Consider the following 20,075-nt stretch of genomic DNA (forward strand, 5'->3'; position numbering starts at 1 on the left):
ACCTTCACAGCAGTCCTTGCTAACCCTTCCTGTGGAGCAGTACAATTAAAGATGTGGTGAACATGAATAAACACAATATAATCAAATAAGTCATTATAGAACAATAACAGAAGTTCCATTATTTTTTGTACATCTTTATTGGAGATTACAGATTATTGCTCGTCGGTTACCATCATTTCTTTATGTCCATATTTTTCACATAACATCTTCGGGGAATTGATTTTCACCATTTTTTTGGAGGATTTACAACAATAAATACAGATGATCTTCCTGACTACAATTTTTTTTAAAGGTCATCTCTTATCTGTATACAATATATAGAATGTGTGGATTCTATATATAATACAAACACAATGCTGGTGGTCTGTTTGATGCTGACAAAAAAACGGAAATTTTTCCCCCAACCCTGAAACGCGCATTCTTGGATCCTGAGGCAGCTTTTTATGAAGCACACACACACACACACACACACACACACACACACACACACACACACACACACACACACACACACACACACAATATAGACACACACACACACACCCGCATAATTACAGTCGCCAACCTCTCAAGGCCACACACCCGCGCAAATCACATTAAATCTACAGAGAAGATTGAGGACAGCACAAAGGACACCAAAGCACAAATCTTGTTAGGAAAAAAAATTGGAGATAAAGTATTTCACCTTTACGTTGTGCGTGCGAATTGCAGGATTTTTTTTTTTTAATCGCAAACAGTCTAAAAAAATGCAGGAACGGAAACTTAAGAACTAAATTAATTGTTTCCAAGCCTACTTCATGTTTTGGTATCTTTGTTAATATAATCACAGTATTCATTCATATAGATACATATTAGACATACAATTAAATAAACTATAATTGATTACCTGGATGACATTTGATTTTTTTGAGAGGAAAAATGTTTTTAAAAAATTGTCTTTACTCTATAAATATGTAAGTCATGATTTGATAAATTTAAAAAAAAGAACTCTCCCAAATACTTAGTGATGCCTGAAAAGAGCCAATCACTGTCCAGTTTCAATTTTAACGCAAGAAAAACTAAAAAAATTAAACTCCAACCACCGCCCTCAGATGAAGGATTACATAAGAGTAAAAGTTTTTAAAAGAACGGAGAAAAAAAGGGCGGGGTCAAGAGGTTAAATCTCCATTACATTATCTTCCTTTTCTCCTTAGTTCATATAATTTGAGTTTCAGATGAAACAATAAAAAATAAAGCATGGCGGAAAGAAATAGAGACACCGATGGCAAATTACAACAACAACAAAAAAAACGCCTCTTCGGAGTGGGAATAAATTAAATGAGCGCCCCCCTCAGGTGTGCCCAGACCCCTGCACTAAAAACATAATCGAAAGGCTGTGTGTTGACTTTCCTGTCCAACCATCCCTTCAGAGTCTGTACGGTTTGTGAAGTACTCATCTTGACCGAGCCCAAACCGCATTAATACCTTGCGGAAGAGATACCACAAAAAAAAAAATCAAACAATGAAAAAAAAATTTGACAAAATAATAACCAACACAGTGGTACCTCGAGATAGGAGCTTAATTTGTTCCGGGACTGAGCTCGTATGTCAATATTCTCGTAACTTGAACAAACGTTTCCCATTGAAATTAACTAAAAACAAATTAATTTGTTCCAATCAACTGAAAAAACACCGAAAAGAAAAAAGTTTTTTGTTCTAATTCGCCATTTATTACCAAAGTAACATAACTCGTGGTTAAAGATGACTAAAATGTGTTTAATACTTTTAAAACTAAAATTAGACGCTCCGCCCAGTGCTCGTAGATATCTGTTATACACAAAAGAGATGCGGCAAATAAGACTAAACATCTAAAAACCATAAACAGCCTTTCATGTCTTGGCCACCAGGTGGCTTTCTCCTATCTCGAAATTTGTCTCGTATTTAGAGATAACTATTTGCTTAAAATTTTTACTCTTATCTCAAAATGCTTGTATGTCGGGGTGCTCATATGTCAAGGTACCACTGTAAATGTCAACAGTTGGGCGGCAATTAATACCTGTAGTAGTTTGGCTTAAATGGTCCGTTCTTATTCAAGCCCAGGTACTTGGCCTGTTCATCACTCAGTTCTGTGAGATGTGCGTCGAATGTGGGCAGGTGCAGGCTTGCCACATATTCATCTGAGCGCAAGATAAAATTGAAGATTTCCAGTTTTCAGCTCTTCTTCAAGCTTCAAAAGATTTCAAAATCTTACCCATCTTTTTAGGCAGAAGGTAGACGTCCTGCTTGTAGCGTCCATCCGGTGCATTGTACAGCTCTATCAGAGCGAGAGCCTTGCCGTGTAAACACATATAGAGCATGAGCCCTGCTTCTAAACAGCCTGGGGAAGCTTGGCAAATAAGCCCATCTGTACCTGCGTGGTGGCTGTGATGGACAACACAAACGTGGGAACCGTGGAACAGCTGAGATTGAGAAGACGACCCTGCAAAATTGACATTTCAAAGACAATTCAACAGATGTTCATAGGGTCAAAAAGGCATTGAAGTTAGAATGCTAATAAGTCAATGCGCTTAACCCTTTAAAGCCCAAATCACTACTTATTTCATGGATTAAATTTGTTAAATTTGCCCATTTAGCAATGGAAAAAAAACGGGAACCCAACAGAACACAAATATGACATTGAATATTCACAACATATGTTATCAGTGGTTAAGAAACCATGGAAAAAAGTACCTCAGCCAACAAGACTATCCTCTTTCCATCAGGCCAGATGACATGGTCCACTTGGGATCGAACCCTCTCCCAGGTCAGTTCGGGCGTCCTCAGACTTGCCTGCAAATAATTCCAACTTGAAAAAATCTGTATCAAAACCCCACCATAGTGGAGTCAGAAACTTGATGACCCACCACATCAATCTCAGTATTGGAGTGGCCCATGTTGCAGACGATGCAGCTGTTCTTCATGCGGTCCAGGTTTTCCCTTACCACCACATTCTTATTGCCTGAAATGAATTTAAAAAAAAAAAGTCTTAAAAATCTCGTCAAGTGAGCTCAAGTCCAAATGTGTAAACCCACCCGTGCAAGTGATGACAATGTCCACTTGTCTGATAACTTCATTAAGCTTCACCAACCTGAAGCCATCCATGCTGTTATTGGGAAACAAAAATAAAGTTAAAAAAACACAGACTAAACTTTCCGATAGCGAGCAATTGGCGGCGTACCAAGCCTGCAAGGCACAAATGGGATCAATCTCTGTGACGTAGACGATGGAGCCCATTGCTTTGAGTGCGGCACAGCATCCTTTCCCCACCTGAGGGCGCCAGAGATCCATCTTTATAAACAATTGCGCCTCGTCGCAACGAATCGTTATCCCTTACCTCGCCGTATCCGCACACCACCACTTGTTTACCTCCGAACATGACGTCAGTGGTTCTCTTCAAACTATAAAAAAGACATTATGGACATATTTGAACTGGTTGGCTTTCACCGAGTAGGATGAACAAAGGCTCATACCCATCCAAGATGGACTCCCTGCAGCAATAGAGGTTGTCAAATTTCTGTTTGGTCACGGAGTCGTTGACATTCATGGCTGGGACGCATAATTTCCCGGCCTTGGACAGTTGGTAAAGCCTGTGTAACAGTGATATTCATTAGTTCTCATGTTGTTGTGATTTTTGTGTACCGCAATGCTGCAATTACGTAACTGCCAAGCACAGGGAAGGGGAGGGTGAGGTGCAATTGTCACCATTAGATGGCAATATGCCACTAGATACTGAACACATTTTAGCGTGTAGACGAGTATAAGTTTAATAGTATACTAAAATGTGTTTAATAAAACTAAAATTATCTCAAGATAAATATTTGCCCAAAATTTGACTCGTATCTCAAATTGCACAAATGTCGGGGCGCTCTTATGTCGAGGTACCACTGTACATTCTAAGTCAGGGGTGTCAAACATACGGCCCGCGGGCCGGATCCGGCCCGTCTGGAGGTTTGGTACGGCCCGGGGAAGAAAGCTGCATTGTATTAAAAAAAAAATGAATTTTCTTTAAAATTTGTAGTTCGGGTATTATCCGCTAGGGGCGCCTGTTCTAAGTCATCACCTATTGACTTCAGTATTTAATCATTGCAAGAAAGACATTTTTGATTCATCCATTTTGAATTTCCTCCTACCTGTGCACACCAGTGACACTCTCCTCCACAATGCCCTTGATTTTCTTGAACATATTGGGGTACTTCTTATAGATCCAATGGGTCAAGTCTCCACCATCGTCCAAAATCTTTGGATGAAGAGAGAAAGGTTAACTCGGGTTCAAATGACCACCAACCCTTCGTGACAAAGTGTATGGCAAACTGTCTTATACCATGTTGGGCTGCCATCCTTCCACATTGACACAGCGATCGATGCACCACCAGAAATCGTCCTCCGACTCGCCTTTCCACGCGAACACGCTGAAACCTGTCAACCGGAGATATGGCGGACATTGAAGGGGAGTCGAAACGAGACGACGACCATGTCTTACCTCCTTCTGCCAAAGCAGCTGCCACTTCATTTTGGGTGGAATAGATATTACAAGCAGCCCATCTGCACTGAGCACCCAAAGCTGAAAGTGTTTCCATCAGCACGGCTGTTTGAGCGGTAATATGGGTGCAGCCCACCACCTTGGCGCCGGCCAGGGGTTTCTCACCCTGGGCTCGCTTCCTCAGAGCCATGAGGGCCGGCATCTCTGTTGGGGTAATAAGCCGAATTTAGAAGAATAGAACATTTAATCCCCCGATACAGTGGTACCTCGACATAAGAGTGCCCCGACATACGAGCAATTTGAGATAGGAGTAAATATTTAACTTGAGATACAAGAAGAATTTCGAGAGCACTGGGCGGAGCACTGCATTTTTTTCAGTGTTTTTTTTCCCGTTAGTCATTGCGAAATGTCAAACATAATTAAAGTTTAGTGTTATGTTAGATTAAATGTATTTTTGAGTGTATGCATCGTAATCCAAGTTCATTTAAATGTGTATGTTATGCTAGGAGTGCGTTGCCGTGCATAAAGTTTTCCCCCTCAACCCCTACCCTCCGCGAAATCTGTCTAATTTTAGTTTTATTAAACACATTTTAATATACTATACGTTTGAGTTATGAAAAAAATTGACATATGTTGTCAGTACCGGAACAAATTAAGCTCGTATCTCAAGGTACCACTGTACTTAATTGCTGAGCCGATTGCTACCTTGCTCAGCTATTTCGATCTCTCGCCGTCCAAAGTCAGACTGCTTGATGTTTTTGATGCAGAAGTCGCCGTTGCCTTTGGAATTCTTCTGTTGTTTGTCCCGCGGAGACGTTTCGTCATCGGAGCTGTCTGTGTATGACGCAGCTGGTAAACAAACACGTTTTTTTTTTCAAAATAAATTCCTGCGGTATCACAAACTTGAATGACAATTTGTCATTTCGCCACATTAAGTCCACAATATAAAAGCAAACCGTTTTTTTTTTTTTAACTTAGAGTAACATAAAAGAAGCTAGACTATAGACAGTGAAGAACAAAAGGTAAAAAAAAATCTGATAAAGTCAAAGACAGTTTTAAAGTGGTGATTCAGAGGAACTAATGGAGTGCTCTCTGAAATTCTTGGCAAGATTAGAGAAAAATGGAGAAGTCTTAGAAAAAAGTATTAGTGACGGCGGGAACCATCAAAAGAATTAAAATGACGCATGTGAGGGTTCGTTAGCTTACCTGAGCTGTAGCTATCTGTGGATGACTGGGAAATGGAGCGAGACAAGGAGCGCCGGCCGATTTTGGAGGGTCGCTTGTTGAACTCCTGTTTCTGGTCTGCGAACTGGATCTGTTGGTTAATAGGAGGATGAGGTTAGAATTTGGGATTGTAAACAGAATCACAAAAATCAAAAGTGTAGTCAAGTTTACAGAGAAAAGCATCAAAATTAAGTCTTACAATCACAAGGTTACATACAGTCGTACCTCGACATACGAGTGCCTCGACATATGAGTAATTCGAGATAGGATTAAAATTTTGGGCAAATATTTATCTTGAGATATGAGGCAAATTTTGAGAGCACTGGGCGGAGCGTTGCATTTTTTCAGTGTTTTTTTTCCCAGTTACTCATTGCGAATGGCAGAGCTTGTTTGCTAGTACGAGAGAAGTATGTAGTACTTTTTGTTGGCAAGTGATCGTACGTAATCCTATTGTGAGGACATTTGTGTACATCATTTTGGGAATATTTTGAAGGAATACAAAAGCAAAAAAAAAACTCGATTTTTTTATACTTTATTTTCCAAGGAAAGGGACTAAAGGTTGTAGCTCAGAGGGGTCCTCCAATAGATGAAATTTAGTCAAGTACCCCCTGAGGTGATACTGGGACTTTAATTCAAGCCATCCATCTTTCCACAGTTTCTTAGTACTAATATAATGGATGACTCATTCCCGTGATAAATCCATGTTACCAGGGGGAAATGCACAGATATTGCAATGACCCATTGTCATTTGAGGTACTTTATGGTCACTGCTCTCTTCTTGAAATCCAGCCAAAACTGGTCTGACAGGTCCGGCAGACACAATGCGATTTATTGTTTTCCTTCCTTCGTTTTTTTTTCTCTCGTAGCTCTTTCTACTCGCTTTCGACCCTTTTCTACACTCCCAGGGATATCATGCCAGTTTGCGGATTATTTAATCTGAGTAATTTAAAAGAGAACAACATCAATTAACAAAAAAACGGATTAGAGCTAATTAGGCTTAAGATCTAACCGACGGACAAATTCTCAGCACCTGAATCGGTGCATTTCAGCAGCAGATTCCGCAAATCACTTAAAAGACTAAAAAAGGGTATAATGAAGCTTTTGAGCTGTTGAGGTTTACCCGATTGAGGTTAGAGGATGGGCTTTGGGAGCTCAGAGTTGGGAGATTTGACCTTATTTTGGAGCCTGGGAGCTGTGGATAGAGGTTTTTCGGGACTAAAGTAGCTCTGGTTAGCGGTGGTTCCAGAACACGAGATACTTGTAGAACAGGGGGATTCAAACTGCAACCCAGGGCCCGATTTGTATTGGCTAGCAAGCCACAAATGATAAAATATCATTGTTGAACAAGTATCTTGAGTTCCACAACCTATCAAGGGTTGATTGACTTTGTATTCCTTCAAAATATTTCCCAAAATGATGCACACAAATGTCCTCACAATAGGATAACGATAAAAAACACTTTAAAAAATGCAACGCTCCGCCAAGTGCTTGTATATCAAAATTTGTCTCAAATCTCAAGATAAATATCTGCTCAAAATTTGACTCGTATCTCAAATTGCTCGTATGTCGGGGTACTCGTATTTTGAGGTACTACCACTATATATTAAAGGATTTCAGGATGATACATCATTTGAAGGACAACCTGTAACCACAGATTTAAAGATGTAACAAACATGGTGAACATTTTCCCAGCAAACTGAAGCAGGTATTTGCCAGAAGCATGGGAATCAACATTTTCATAGGTGCCTCGCCATAGGGGACAATTGCATCAACAAAGTCATGATGGCGCCACTTTAATACACTCTGACTCTATTCCCTCTCAGCTGTGCCTTCAATCATACAGCTGTGCCGTCTCTTCTGCGGTAACATGACTTGATTCCCGCACCAGGAGGGCTTGGTGCATGGCGGGTTTGGAGACAGGAACCTGATTCTAATCAAACATGGGGAGTCCTTTAGAAACACAACCTTTGACCGACCAGCTGGTCCACCCGGAGAACTCTTGACTTTTCTATCCTCAAAAACAAACAACAGAAGGGAAAGGACGGCTGGTGATTCCCGTTCTGCCGCCATTTTACAGACGCTGCAAATTCGTTTTCACCAGACCTGTAGCCCGCAGTCTCGGTTACGCAACTTGACGGGCCAAAGCTGGGCATCACATTTGCACGACAATATGAGTAAAAAGGCAGAGATTTCTGTAGTGTCACAGTACACTGATCCTCCAAGCTTTGCCATCTGTTACTCAATGGCATTACATAAATGGTGGCTGTTTTGAATACATTTTGTAACCGGTTGGAATGGTGGATTTTGGAAACATCAAGCGCCATTATTACTGATTTTTGATTGAAAAGCACTACTTTAACTGCATGGCAACGCACTCGTAACATAAACAAATTTAAAGGAACTTGGATTATAATATACTCTCAAAAATAAATGTAATCTAACCTAACACCAAATTTAATTCTCTTTGTTTGACATTTTAATACCTTTTTCTTTTAGCCCCGCCTCCACACCGACTGTCAATATCGAGGGTTGTTTGAGTTTGTATCTCAAGATTATTATTTGCTCAAAATTTAACTCGTATCTCAAATTTCTCATAAATTGGGGTACTCGTATGTTGAGGTACCACTATACCATGTTCCCCTCTACACTGCTCGACTACTCACTTGACCCGCCACACCCTAATCTGAACTTTCAGTCCTACTCCAATATGACTAGTCACTGGGGGTTTTGATTTAAATTGGCAGGGTGGTAAAAAGCAATCCTGGTCCTGGTCCAAGAACTAAAACAAATATGCATCTATATATACACACCATATGGTGTACAGTTATATAGCTTGAACCACGTAACACAAAACACCCGCTAGCACCCTCACCATCAGGCGGTGAAAAGAGGAGGCAACTAGCGTGAGGTAGTCCGTCCGGGACGCACGCTCACCCCGGGGGTGGGGGTGACGTAAGAACGCCTCCTGTTGATTTATGCGCGCCGACAAACGCCGGTGTCGCATATAACGACGGGTGTACACGCACGGCAAGAACCCTAGCTGTGGTGTAATAATAAGCATTAGCTGAAATGAAGAGAATACCTATTATTAACTCTTTCTGTGCCTTACCTAGCTATTTTCTTTTAGAATTTAGATTACAATGAAAATAAACCTATTCTAATTGGTCGCTGGTAAACATCCAATCCATCTGGACCGACCGTAGCCCAACCTGTCAAAGGAGGCCTTTTCATTGGTTAACAATTTCTGTACAAATGCGGACAGCTGCACCAAGACACTTGACGACTCAACCGTCAGACACTTTTAGCAACTTTTATTGAGCTGAAACATAAAAAAACTTGCAGGAAGAATTAGAGTCTCCCCAAAAAAAGATGACGACTGTCGATAATGCTACTTGTAGTCAGGCAGCATGTGCTGGGTACTCCGGTCATTTTTTTGTTGTTTTGGAAATACATAACCCTTTTTTTCTCTGTCCACTCTACTTCCCATGTAGGGCAGCCACAGGTCATGCTGTAAGCCTGTTAGCCGGGCAGCAATAATACCAGGAACGCCAGCTTAGCGCATGTGACATAACCTTACATCAAAGCGGGATGGTTGACAAGAAAATTGATATATACTAAGGAGGGGAAAAAAGGGGGGCGGGGACTAGGGAGAATGATGTTTTTTGACAGGAAACCATCTTGGATATTTGCCTTAGAAAAACAAGAAATGATATTGAGAGGGAAGAAAAAATTGAAAAGTGATGGAAAAAAATATTAACAGCAGGTTGTGTGTATATAACGGGTTAAAACAGCTCACATCTGGGCTTGGGTTACAACAGAGCAAGCTTTTTAAATCCTCTCATGAGGGCAAACGATGAAGATTAACAGCATTTAACCAGTTGTCAACTGGACAACAGGAGTCAAACAGATCCAAGTGGATGGCGGCTCTTGCTATGGTCGTAGAGAAATATACATAACGACAAGTGCCATAGGGGCCGGTCAAGTGGGGGGGTTGGCGAACTATAAATAGAAAACCTTCCGACCGGCCGGATGCAAAGGGGAATATTGGTTTAAAACAATCCCCCGGGGATCACTGCGCATCGTTGATGTTAGAATGTTAAGCTATCGGCTGCCGTTGTCTGCAGTAGACGTCAAATTGGTTTGAATTCAAAATGAGTCCTTTGGTAACAGTGTCATTGAACATGAATGCAAATATTCTATTTTGAATAATTATAAAGACAACCTAATTCTGAAGGTTTTTATTTGCACTTAAGGATATTTTGTTCAGTTTCATTTTTTTTTATTTGGTGACTTTGTATTTTGTTTTAAAATTACAACTATAATATTTTTTTTAAAGGTAACATTTGGAATAAATGAGATATATGAAGTATGAAGTAATCCATTTCGATAAAACAACGTTGGCCCATTTGTAATAGAAAATAAACATAAACCTTACCTGTCCACTTCAGGTGAGAAACGTGACGTCATAAGCACAATAGGTTCCTGAACATGCGCACACAATACCAAATCAGCATTTCATAAAAGTTACACGAGAGTAGAAGTTTCCTAGGAAACTGACATTTTTGTTTAGTATAGTTAGCTGTAAATGTATCTGTCAGAGAGCGAGTTCAATAACAAAATAACAATTTGGACACAAAATATACACATTGTTCGACAAGTTTCAAAGACATAAACATGTTGATAGAAGGCTAAATGACACTGCTGAATTAGCGGTGTTGCTTAGCATTGTTAGCTTCGTGGCACACGCGGAGGAAAGAAGGCTTAAATAGAGGAAACGATAGAATTCCACTGGCCTTTTTCATTCGGGGGGCCTCTGCCACGGTGCCGTCCCGGTTGACGAACGCCTCGCCGCCGTTCTGCTGGGGGTCCGGCCTCTTCATAGCAGACGCCTGCGGCATCTTCGGGGCCAACAAGCTCGAGCTGCATTCCCCGGCTTTGACGGAAGGCTCTGCGGTCGGGGAGACCGTCGTGCTGGCGGAGGAGGAACCGGCCTCGCGCGAGTAGTTTCTGGCCATTATTCCCTCCGACGCCGAGGTGGTTGGGGAGTCGGCAGGCATTTCTTTCGGTGACTCCTTGATTTCGACCTCTGCCATTTTCGCGCCCACAACCTGGACTGACATCGCTAGTTTTCACCCAAGTCCCCTTTCCCCCCCAACACTACAATCGCTCGAACGGATGTGACTAGCGGAAGCTTATGCACACTGGTCTTTGTAGTCGCAATCTTTGTGCACTACAAATTCTTCCGTCTACTTGCTAGCAATGCTAATAATTATGTTCGTTATAAAAATGACGTTTTAAGAAGTTGACAACCAAACAAGGTTCCAAATTGTTGATTTTTTAACTTTTATGTATTTATTTTTTTAGAAAATACTAATATCAATTATTAACATCATTGTGTGAAACATCTTTCAAATAGTAATGCTTCTCTTCAATTCAAGCTTGCATTGTGGTTGCAAACTTTTTTTTTTACATTCAACAAATGAGAATTGAGCTCTCAGAAAAAAAAAACTGAGGTCACAATGATCTAAAATGAAACATTAAAAATGGTTATAACACTGTTTGCTTGGCATTGTGTCAATCAAACTACCCCCCCCCCCCCCTAAATAAAAAATAAAAATGGAGCACCTAATGATTTCCGCGTTCTCAGGTGAACATCAGTCGTCAAATATCCACAAGATGTTGACACCAGAGAGTCCGAGGTTTACTCGTCTAGGAGAGAACACATTAACAATTCAAGCTTTGAACTGAGTGACAGTAAAAACATGTTAAAAAATATATATAAATGTATATAAACTCACCCCAGCATTCCTGACTCTTTGATTTTAATGACATATAAAAACATAAGGATCGTGTGGAACAAGTTGTTCCTTCCCTGCAAAAGAAAACTTAATTTAAATAAATAAAATAAGAAAAAAATGCTATTTCTGTAGTAATAACAAGGGCAGAAAATGCATTTTTCTGCATTTCCAAGTCACTTTATGTTAATTTTATATTGGTTAGGGTAAAAAATAATGACCATTAAATATTTCAATTGTTGTCAAAATTTGGGTGACAAAAACGGGCTTAATAACATGCTGCAGTTCACCTTGGGTAGGCTGAAGATATTCCCTTGATAGATGAGTTGGTATTGTGGCGGCGTGGTGCTATTCTGGTGGATGCAGAAGAGGCTCTCCTTGCTCACATCTGGAATCAAATCAAATACTACCAGTAAATCAAATCCAAACTTTTTTTACCGCTTTCCCCATGATGGCGCCGTTTACATGGCAGCCAGTGGCAGTAGCTCTGTCCTCTATGTTTTTTATGTGCATTGGGCTCCACCGAACTTTGGCTCGATTATACTGACCGGGTTTATCGGGGATGTGGCTAAAGTGCTGCGAGGTGAACGTCTTCCCGTCAGGATATTTGGGGTGCGGTGGGAGTCTGGAGTCGAGGTAGGTGCAAAAAATGTGCATGAGGACCTGGACCCAAAAAATAAATTAATTACAAAAAAATCGGCAATGGTGACATCCCCTAAAAAGGACTTATTATTTGGTACTTACGGCACAATCTGTGGGCAGATCCGTGTCCCACTTTCGGGTTTTCAGATCACCGCCACGGTTCCAGCGAAACGAGCTCATGCAGCCACTGTGTGCGAGTTCTGACAATTCAAAAAAAAAAAGTGATCACGAGTTCAACTCCCAGTATTCTTTGGATTTTTTTTTTTTTAAATACCAACCCTTTATGCGATCGACTAGATATTCCTGATTGGGAGTGATGTCTAAGTATTGGACAATGGCGTTCATAGTAGGAATGGATGATGCTTTCATCACGGCGGCTTGCTTCAGGCTGCTAATACTAGCCTCTATTGGAAGGAAAAAGGAGATTTGTTAATCAAAATTTGTCTCGTATCTCTAGATAAATATTTGCCCGAAATTTTACTCGTATCTCGAATTGCTCGTATGTCGAGGTACCACTGTATTTTGAATGGATGATTTTATTTGTAAAAGCACATTTACCTCCAATTTGTAGCTCGGGACAGCCCATCCTTCGGAGCTGGGTGTTGACTAAATCCATTTCCTTGACCAGGGGAACCATGATGGTATCACTGATCCACTGTGAATGATAATAGTGGACTTTAAGAACCACCATTCAAGTGAGCTGAAAATAGATGCTTACATTCCGAAGCTTGGCCGTCCAACCGTCGATGCGGTCGGCGATGGGGCGACTGGTTGTGATCCTCCCCCAAACCTATATCAAGTCAATGGACAGTTAATTTCAAATAGCACCCTCAAATACGGGGCAAAAGGATCATAAAAAGGACCAACTTCGTCGGCGGCCTGTTTGGAACCCGGGTCCGCTTCGTCTTTGTGGGCGGACGGCGCCTGTGAGCGACAGGCGGGCTGGTAGAGGAATTTCCGTAGACTCTGAGCGTAGTCGCCCACCGAGCGGTTGTAGTTCCAAAATGTCGGGCTGTGATTTGGGGAGATGGATTCTGGACTCCCTAGTGGGGAGAAGTTAAACTTTGGTTATTATTGGGGTTTAAAAATCCTAAAATAATATATTTTGGAGTCGTGTTCAGAGGTCATGGGGTCAAATTTCAATTTGTGTGTTGGTGTTCAAGCAAACTTGCAAAAAAATTAATAATAATAATTAAGTGGCTTTAGGGGTAAAAGGTCAAAGGTCACAGGTCAGAAAATGAATTTATCCTCTGGTTAGTTTTTATTAGCTTGAATTCATAGCATAACTGGCCTTTTGTCAGAAATGGTAAAACTGAACAAAAATATGTTTTGTTATTGTGAATGTTCCACCGATGTTGTACATTACAAAAAATATTTGTTTTTAAATATGAAATGAGTCGACTGATAATCTCGCCACTTAAACAAAATGAGATTTTATTCTCCTACCGAGTTGACTTCGGTGACACTTCTCCTCCTCTGTGTGCAGAAACCGCTCCAGGCTTTTCAAATTATTGATGTAATCTTCCTCGCTTCCGGGTGAGCTGAACAAAGAGGGCGATGTACGGTACCGAGACCTCAACATGGAGCTTTCTGTGCTGCTTGCATATGGCGAGGAGCCAGGGGATTGATTGTAGCTCAGCACCTGGGGGAAAAAAGTGGGGATAAAAACAAAAAACAAATTTAAAAATTTAAAAAACTGAAAACTAGCAGTCAATTTCACGTGTACTTATATGTATACTCCACATTAAGACATGACATAGCATGAGTAAGAGTATTTGTTCAACACATTAACACTAATTTAGGACATACCTTGCCAAACGTCAGCGAAGGAGAATAAGGCGAACTATTTGGAGTGGTTCCATTACTAAGTGAAGGACTGTAGCCCGTCACACAACTCGGGGAGAACTTTGGACTGGCGGACGGGGAACGAGACGGGCTGAAACTCAGAACCGTCTGGCCCTGCATGGGTGACGACTCCGCCAGAACGGGGCTCTCTCTCTTTTCTGGCTTCTGAGGAGGAGACGCTTGAATTCCTGAATGATGGTAAACAGGTATGATGTTATAACCCTACTAGTCAGAGATACATTTATAGACGACTCACTTGTGTTTCCAAAGCCAAGAAGTCGATGTTGTCGTGGGGATAAGGCGATGGTGGACGGTGCCATTGTGTACTTGAAGTATTTCCAGAAATCGAAAAGAGCATTGAGGCTAAAAAGGGAGGCTAGTGCCAGTTCTGTGAGGAGAGAAAGGGAATTTAGTGTCGGGATGTTGTAGTAGTTTTTAAAAAGGACTCACCAATGTACCAAATGGGCCAGTAAGTGATGTTGTAGTATCGGCTTAACAATTTTCCAGACCTAAATTGAAAGACAGTGTTAAAATTTTGTTGGAAGAGTTAAATGAATCATATTCTCTCTGTAGAAACGTACATTTCAGTGTAAATCATGCCAGCCAGGGTCACGTTTAGAACGGCCCAGGCAAGGACCACCTGACGGGCTTGTTCTTCTCTTCTCATCCGGAGCGCGTTCTCTATCATGCTGGGCATGCCTTCTTTAGGTGGGGTAAACATGTTTATGGAATTAAGGCTTTAAAGGGCTGGAGAGCTATGGAATGGGGAAAAAAATATAGTCATATAAGAGGACTCGTATAGACTACTGGTGTTAGCTAGCTATTTGTGTACAGTACTACAGTTAGCACGGTGGCACAGAGAATGTAATCATTTCATTCAGCATTAAATATATTTAAGTGATAATTTTTTAAACATGTTAAATAGAAAAAAACTATGCAAAATACCTTATGACGCTTTATACCATTCATAGCACACTTGGTGCAATTTTGCATTGGACCGTAAAACTGGATTTATTTCCGGGTTGGCACGGATGTTACTCTTCTTCGCTTGTGGTTGTATTTTTGTGTAGCGAAAAAATAGCGCTTTTCGCCAAAGCTAATAGTATAAATAAAATTGATAAACATCCAAATGTCATTATAACTTGTTTTGTTGTTCTAGGAAACCCGCACAATTAAAGTTTTCACTTTAAAAGTCAACGTATAAACAATGAATCACTTTGTAATCTCAAGGCTGAAAGCAAAAGTCAAAGTCCAAACTTCGATTTTTTTAGCAGCGTTGATATGTTTGGGAGTTAAATAAAAGAACATTTGGTCTGAAAAGTTTGTAAACAGATGTATAAATGACTTATGTATGGCAGTGAATAAATAAACAAAAGTAGAGAGTGTTTGTTGTCAATGAGGCGAGAGTGACTTTTCAGAGTTATATTCTCCAATGTCTTCCCTCCTGCCCGAGTCTATACGTGACATTCTTCTTCTCCCATTTTCCTCAGCTTCTTCTTCTTCCTCTTCGTCTTCATCGTCTTCCTCATCCACGCGTCGCTCCTTCCTGGAGGAACGTTCGGCTTTGGGGCCCTTGCATATCTTGAGATGCCGCGTGAGATGGTACTTGGTGAGGAAGGCCTTGTGACACTTCTCACACACAAAGTCCCGACGGCCCTCGTGGGAGTTCATATGCTTCTTAAGATGGTTGCTTTTCAAGAAGTGCTTGTTACACTTGGGACATTGAATTCGACGCTCACTGCAAAGTACATGAAAAGTCAAAAAGTCATACTCAGATTGACTATCATTAGTAAAAGGACTGTTTACGGTACATACTGCGTGTGTGAGAACATGTGCTGGTTGAGGTCGTGTTTCCGGATGAAGGTCCGTTCGCATAGATCGCACTTGAGTTTCTCGGCGCCGGTGTGTATGAGCATGTGCGACGCCACGTGAGATTTCTGCGTGAAGGACTTCTCGCAAACACTGCAGCGGTAATTCTTCTGACCTGAAAGAACGGTTCGCTAAAACCAGTCACGCATTTCTTGGGAGGATTAAAGAGTAGTTGTGCGTACCTGTGTGTATCTTCAAGTGCATCCTAAGATTGCTGGGATCGCTAAAAGCCTTGCTGCAGTATTCACACTTGTGTGGTTTCATCCCTACGTGTCCCATGAAGTGTACGTTGAGCTTGGTGGACGTGATGAAAGCTCGCGAGCACATGCTGCATTTGAATTTCTTCTCTCGTGGGTTTCCTTTCGAGTTGGATCGGGATGTGGCGGAGATGGAAGTTCGGCTGGGATGGAGATGGTTGTTGTTGTTTTGTGATGCCGATTGCGGCCAAGGGGAGGACGACGAGCTGGAGTCCCCGTCGGGGAGTTTTTCCTCGGTCCGTGGCTCCTCCTGCCTCTGCTTGGGGTGCTGCTGTTCAGGCTGGAGAGGGTGGTCACCCCGTGGTGGGCTGTGGTCGTGGGTGCTCATGTGGGACTTGAGGTCAGGAAAAGAGGAGCAGTCTTTGCCACATTGGCAGAGTTGAGCTTCAGGTAATGGAGCTAGACCTGGACATGGAAAAATATATGTAAAAATGTTGCATTTTCGTATTCATTCATTGGAATATAAGACAGCATTCTGCATCATTACCCATGAGTCTGCAGTAGTCTCGGCTGTAGTAGAAGCGTAGCTCCTCATCGGGGTGGATCTCCATGGTGGTGCAGAAGAAGAGTTTACCATTGGCAGAATATGCCACCAAATTCTGTTCCCCGTGGCTCCTATAAGACCAAAACAACACAAAAGAAACATATGCGGCAGCATTCGTATAGTATTCACATAGTGCCTGATGCTTTAGATCACTGGTGTCAAACTGGCGGCCCGGGGGCCAAATCTGGCCCGCCACATCATTTTGTGGGGTCCGAGAAAATAAATCATGAGTGCCGACTTTCGGTTTAGGATCAAATTAAAATTATGATTATAGATGTATATTATATTTCCGTATTTTCCCCCTTTTAAATGAATAATTGTAATTTTGTATTTTTAGTTAAAAAATAATTTTGTAAAATATAAAAATATTTAAAAAGATAAAATAAACATTATTTTAGATCTATAATAAAAAAACTGAATATTCAGGGCTTTTAATCCAGTTCTATTAATCCATTAAAAAAAATCTGACACCCTTGCTTTAGATGGCAAAAAAAACAAAACACATATCTCTACCTTGCCTTGTGTACAAACATCATCCAGTTGCATTCATTCTCATCCGTGGTGACGATGTAGAACTCCAGCACGTTGTTATGATACATCTGTTGTGGAATAAATATTATAATAATATAATAAGGAATGCTTGCGTATTGTCAGAGAGGAACCGAACCTTCCAAATCTGGGGCGTGTCCTTTTCCGGCCAATCAGAGAGATCCACGTTGCTACAGTGTTGACCAACCATTGGGCCGAAGCAGGTCCGCGCCGGGATGATATCGCGTGCAAAGACACCTGATGCAAAAAGCAAAAAAAAAAAGGGTTCCATATGCATTCATGTTCGGGATAACTCAAGAATGAAGAAAGGGATTGATTAAAAAAGCCCTTCGTACACAATGGCGTCCGGTCAGTTCTCTTACCCAGCGGTTCGTCGGCCACGGAAACACGAAGGCAAAGCGGCCGCGGGATGGAGAGGCGAGCCCGGCTTTGGATGGGTGCGTCCGGGATGAACGTAACCGGGCCGTGCTCGGGGCAGTTGGAGGTATATGACCGCTCACATAGAGTACACCCTGTGTGGACGTAATCCGATAATTTCATCCGTTTAGAATTTATTTTAGTATGAATGAGTAAACAAAATAAAATGCACATACAAATAGTGTAAGCAGAAACCATGCTATCCTTGTCAGGGTTGGAATTGTCAAGTTGCAAACCGGAATTGACGAGCACCAGGTTGTTTTCGGGGCCCAGCGAGACCTCGGCGGTGATGGGGGAGACATTGACCGAGTCCAAGCCTATGGCAGAGTGAGCGTGGAGGGACACAGGCCCCAGCTGAGCTTGGCTCATGGAGCCCGTTAGCACCACGCTAACCACAGCGGAATTCAGCTCTCCATTCTGGTGAAGCTGGTCCCCGAGCTCAAGCACAGGGGGTCCATGGAGAGGCATGACAGAGGAGTCAACCCCACCACCATCCGAAACCGGGACCACCCCGACTCCGTCCATGGACGCCAGCTCCTCTCTCATTCGGTCCGGGGACATGGGGCTGCCGTTACGGGACTCCATGGCTAAGCCGGCCGAGTCCAAGTCGTGGCTGGCGCTTGGGTGGAGGTCTCCTTGGGCGTTGACTTGTCTGGAGTCCATGGGCACCAGGCCCTGCTCCAGCGGACCACCCGCTCCACTGTAAGGGTCCAAACCCGATGGGTTGTTGCCGGGCACGGTGAGGGTCCCGTCCATGTTCAAGCTGCTTGGATGGATGTACTGAGGTGGCGGACGGTCTGCCAAATAGGATAAAATACCTAAAGCGAGAGGTGAAACATCATCAAGGATTAATTTTACCAGAACAGCTCTTCGGCACAAAATGGCTCACCGGGTAAAATATGTCGGAAATAGCTGCTCTCCAGGTGGGGGTATGGAGGGGGCGGTAGGGAATAATTTCTATCAGGCAGACCACACATGACTCCCCTATCCCCCAATGGACCCATGGGCAGCATGAGTGACAGCGCGGAGGGAAGGGAGCCCAAAGAAGGACCCAAGCTAGGGATGGCCACCGGCATGCCTGCAAGAAAAGACACAGATGTTAGGAAAATACCTTCAGACGTCACAAATATTTTTGTTTATGTGGGTTTATGTTATCGTCCTGTACCTGGGGTGGGGATGGTATTATGTGGAGGTGAAGTAGCCAGACCCAAGTGGCTTGCACTCACTGAAGGAACACTCAGTTGGTCCATGCCTACTGGACTCAGGTTCATGTCATTCATGCTTGAGTGTCACCAACAAGTCAAATCGATGCCTTTATCACCTAAAAACAGCCACTGATGAACGGCAATGCTGCAAATGTATCGTACTCGAAATCGACAGCTTGTGTTAATCGATAAACCCGAAAAGAGTACGCTTAAATAATCGAACCTAGAAGGCAAAACGACCATTAATTATGACTTTACTCGGTGTAGCAAACTCGGTGTTTGTTTATGACAACAGCGTTAGCATAGCTCTCGATTAACGCCCCCCAAAGTACTCAGGTTCAAATAATGATAATTTATGTATCACAAATACCGAATGCAAGCAAGTTCTGATGTTAAACAAATAAAGCCGCATTAGAAAACAACGTAAATATAAAACATACCAGCGGTAAACAATACCTTCCGCCTGAAGGGGGCCATAGCAGCGAACTCTTATACTACGCATGCGTAGAAAAGTTAGTCTTATGCGTCTTATGCGCGGTGTCAATCAACAGAGAACAGCATCATCTCTTGTTGGCCATTTTAGTACAGAACAATTCAAGCCAAATTGCATTATAGTCAACGGAGAGTATTCATCGAAATCGGTATAGATTGCACAATTTCCAACCCATTTGCAAACAAATTGCTTTTTCATTAATTTCAAAGATGCTTTAAGTGTCCCTCACTCTTAAAAATAATTCTTACAGTGCACAGAAAGGTTAGAGAGCCACATAGTTGGTTCTAAGAGGTGGGTGGCCTTATCTCAGTTCCAGATCTTCTTCCCAGATCACACCCACTGCTCAGTGTAGCATCAAAAAGCTGCAAAATACTGTAACAACCTGTCATACAAACTCCAATCTTCTATGGGAAGACACTGTTGCATGTTAAAAGAAACTTGGGATGAGCTGAAAGAGGCACAAAAAAGGGTAAATATGTACTTGTTTTCCATGTGTCATGCTAATGTTGATCTTTGACATTTTTATTTCTCCCTTGTTTATATTGATTTTCAGGAGTTAGAAAAAAAATGTCTTTTTATAATGGCGTGGAGCATCTCCCATATATTCCTCCACTGGCGCTGCATTGCTTCTCCATGGCTCAACACCACTTGACCCTGCCGTCCTTCCACCTGGAACCAGTTTTCATGGAGCAAGCCCACCGCAAGTTACGGCAAGGTGGGCTACGCTTCTACCCGTG

At 42.1% G+C, this 20,075-nt stretch overlaps 3 protein-coding genes across 8 annotated transcripts; all 3 read right to left on the bottom strand.

The window, feature by feature from the left end:
- Positions 1 to 526: 526 nt before the first annotated feature.
- On the bottom strand, positions 527 to 10,909 carry ahcyl2b (adenosylhomocysteinase like 2b). 4 transcript variants are annotated; one of them, XM_077709468.1, is made up of 16 exons: positions 10,516 to 10,909; positions 5,705 to 5,813; positions 5,204 to 5,332; positions 4,499 to 4,702; positions 4,340 to 4,434; positions 4,149 to 4,255; positions 3,489 to 3,605; positions 3,353 to 3,416; positions 3,197 to 3,285; positions 3,051 to 3,121; positions 2,883 to 2,977; positions 2,710 to 2,808; positions 2,390 to 2,458; positions 2,231 to 2,309; positions 2,036 to 2,156; positions 527 to 1,464 (listed from the first exon to the last, which is right to left on the bottom strand). In XM_077709468.1, the coding sequence occupies exons 1-16, from the start codon at positions 10,840 to 10,842 to the stop codon at positions 1,458 to 1,460; spliced, it is 1,782 nt and encodes a 593-aa protein (XP_077565594.1). In that variant the 5' UTR covers positions 10,843 to 10,909; the 3' UTR covers positions 527 to 1,457. The 4 variants fall into 4 exon arrangements, with proteins under 4 accessions (XP_077565594.1, XP_077565592.1, XP_077565595.1 ...); XM_077709466.1 differs by having other exon boundaries at positions 5,204 to 5,347; XM_077709469.1 differs by lacking the exon at positions 527 to 1,464 and having other exon boundaries at positions 2,029 to 2,156.
- Positions 10,910 to 11,070: 161 nt separating this feature from the next.
- Positions 11,071 to 15,082, bottom strand: tmem209 (transmembrane protein 209). Of its 2 annotated transcripts, XM_077709470.1 has the most exons (15): positions 14,950 to 15,082; positions 14,586 to 14,759; positions 14,455 to 14,513; positions 14,261 to 14,392; positions 13,969 to 14,192; positions 13,606 to 13,801; positions 13,027 to 13,202; positions 12,878 to 12,949; positions 12,718 to 12,814; positions 12,438 to 12,563; positions 12,262 to 12,359; positions 12,066 to 12,180; positions 11,808 to 11,905; positions 11,521 to 11,594; positions 11,072 to 11,431 (listed from the first exon to the last, which is right to left on the bottom strand). In XM_077709470.1, the coding sequence occupies exons 2-15, from the start codon at positions 14,723 to 14,725 to the stop codon at positions 11,377 to 11,379; spliced, it is 1,662 nt and encodes a 553-aa protein (XP_077565596.1). In that variant the 5' UTR covers positions 14,726 to 14,759; positions 14,950 to 15,082; the 3' UTR covers positions 11,072 to 11,376. The 2 variants fall into 2 exon arrangements, with proteins under 2 accessions (XP_077565598.1, XP_077565596.1); XM_077709472.1 differs by lacking the exon at positions 14,950 to 15,082 and having other exon boundaries at positions 11,071 to 11,431; positions 14,586 to 14,737.
- A 236-nt stretch (positions 15,083 to 15,318) lies between these two features.
- On the bottom strand, positions 15,319 to 19,332 carry prdm4 (PR domain containing 4). Of its 2 annotated transcripts, none has more exons than XM_077709464.1 (11): positions 19,286 to 19,332; positions 18,806 to 18,961; positions 18,530 to 18,718; positions 17,817 to 18,458; positions 17,586 to 17,735; positions 17,342 to 17,460; positions 17,188 to 17,273; positions 16,618 to 16,745; positions 16,056 to 16,535; positions 15,820 to 15,988; positions 15,319 to 15,742 (listed from the first exon to the last, which is right to left on the bottom strand). In XM_077709464.1, exons 2-11 carry the CDS (start codon positions 18,918 to 18,920, stop codon positions 15,397 to 15,399), a joined length of 2,424 nt encoding a protein of 807 aa, XP_077565590.1. In that variant the 5' UTR covers positions 18,921 to 18,961; positions 19,286 to 19,332; the 3' UTR covers positions 15,319 to 15,396. The 2 variants fall into 2 exon arrangements, with proteins under 2 accessions (XP_077565590.1, XP_077565591.1); XM_077709465.1 differs by having other exon boundaries at positions 19,302 to 19,326.
- Between the last annotated feature and the right edge of the window lie 743 nt (positions 19,333 to 20,075).

Source organism: Stigmatopora nigra, chromosome 23 (genome assembly GCF_051989575.1).
Source record: "Stigmatopora nigra isolate UIUO_SnigA chromosome 23, RoL_Snig_1.1, whole genome shotgun sequence".
Lineage (NCBI taxonomy): Eukaryota > Metazoa > Chordata > Actinopteri > Syngnathiformes > Syngnathidae > Stigmatopora > Stigmatopora nigra.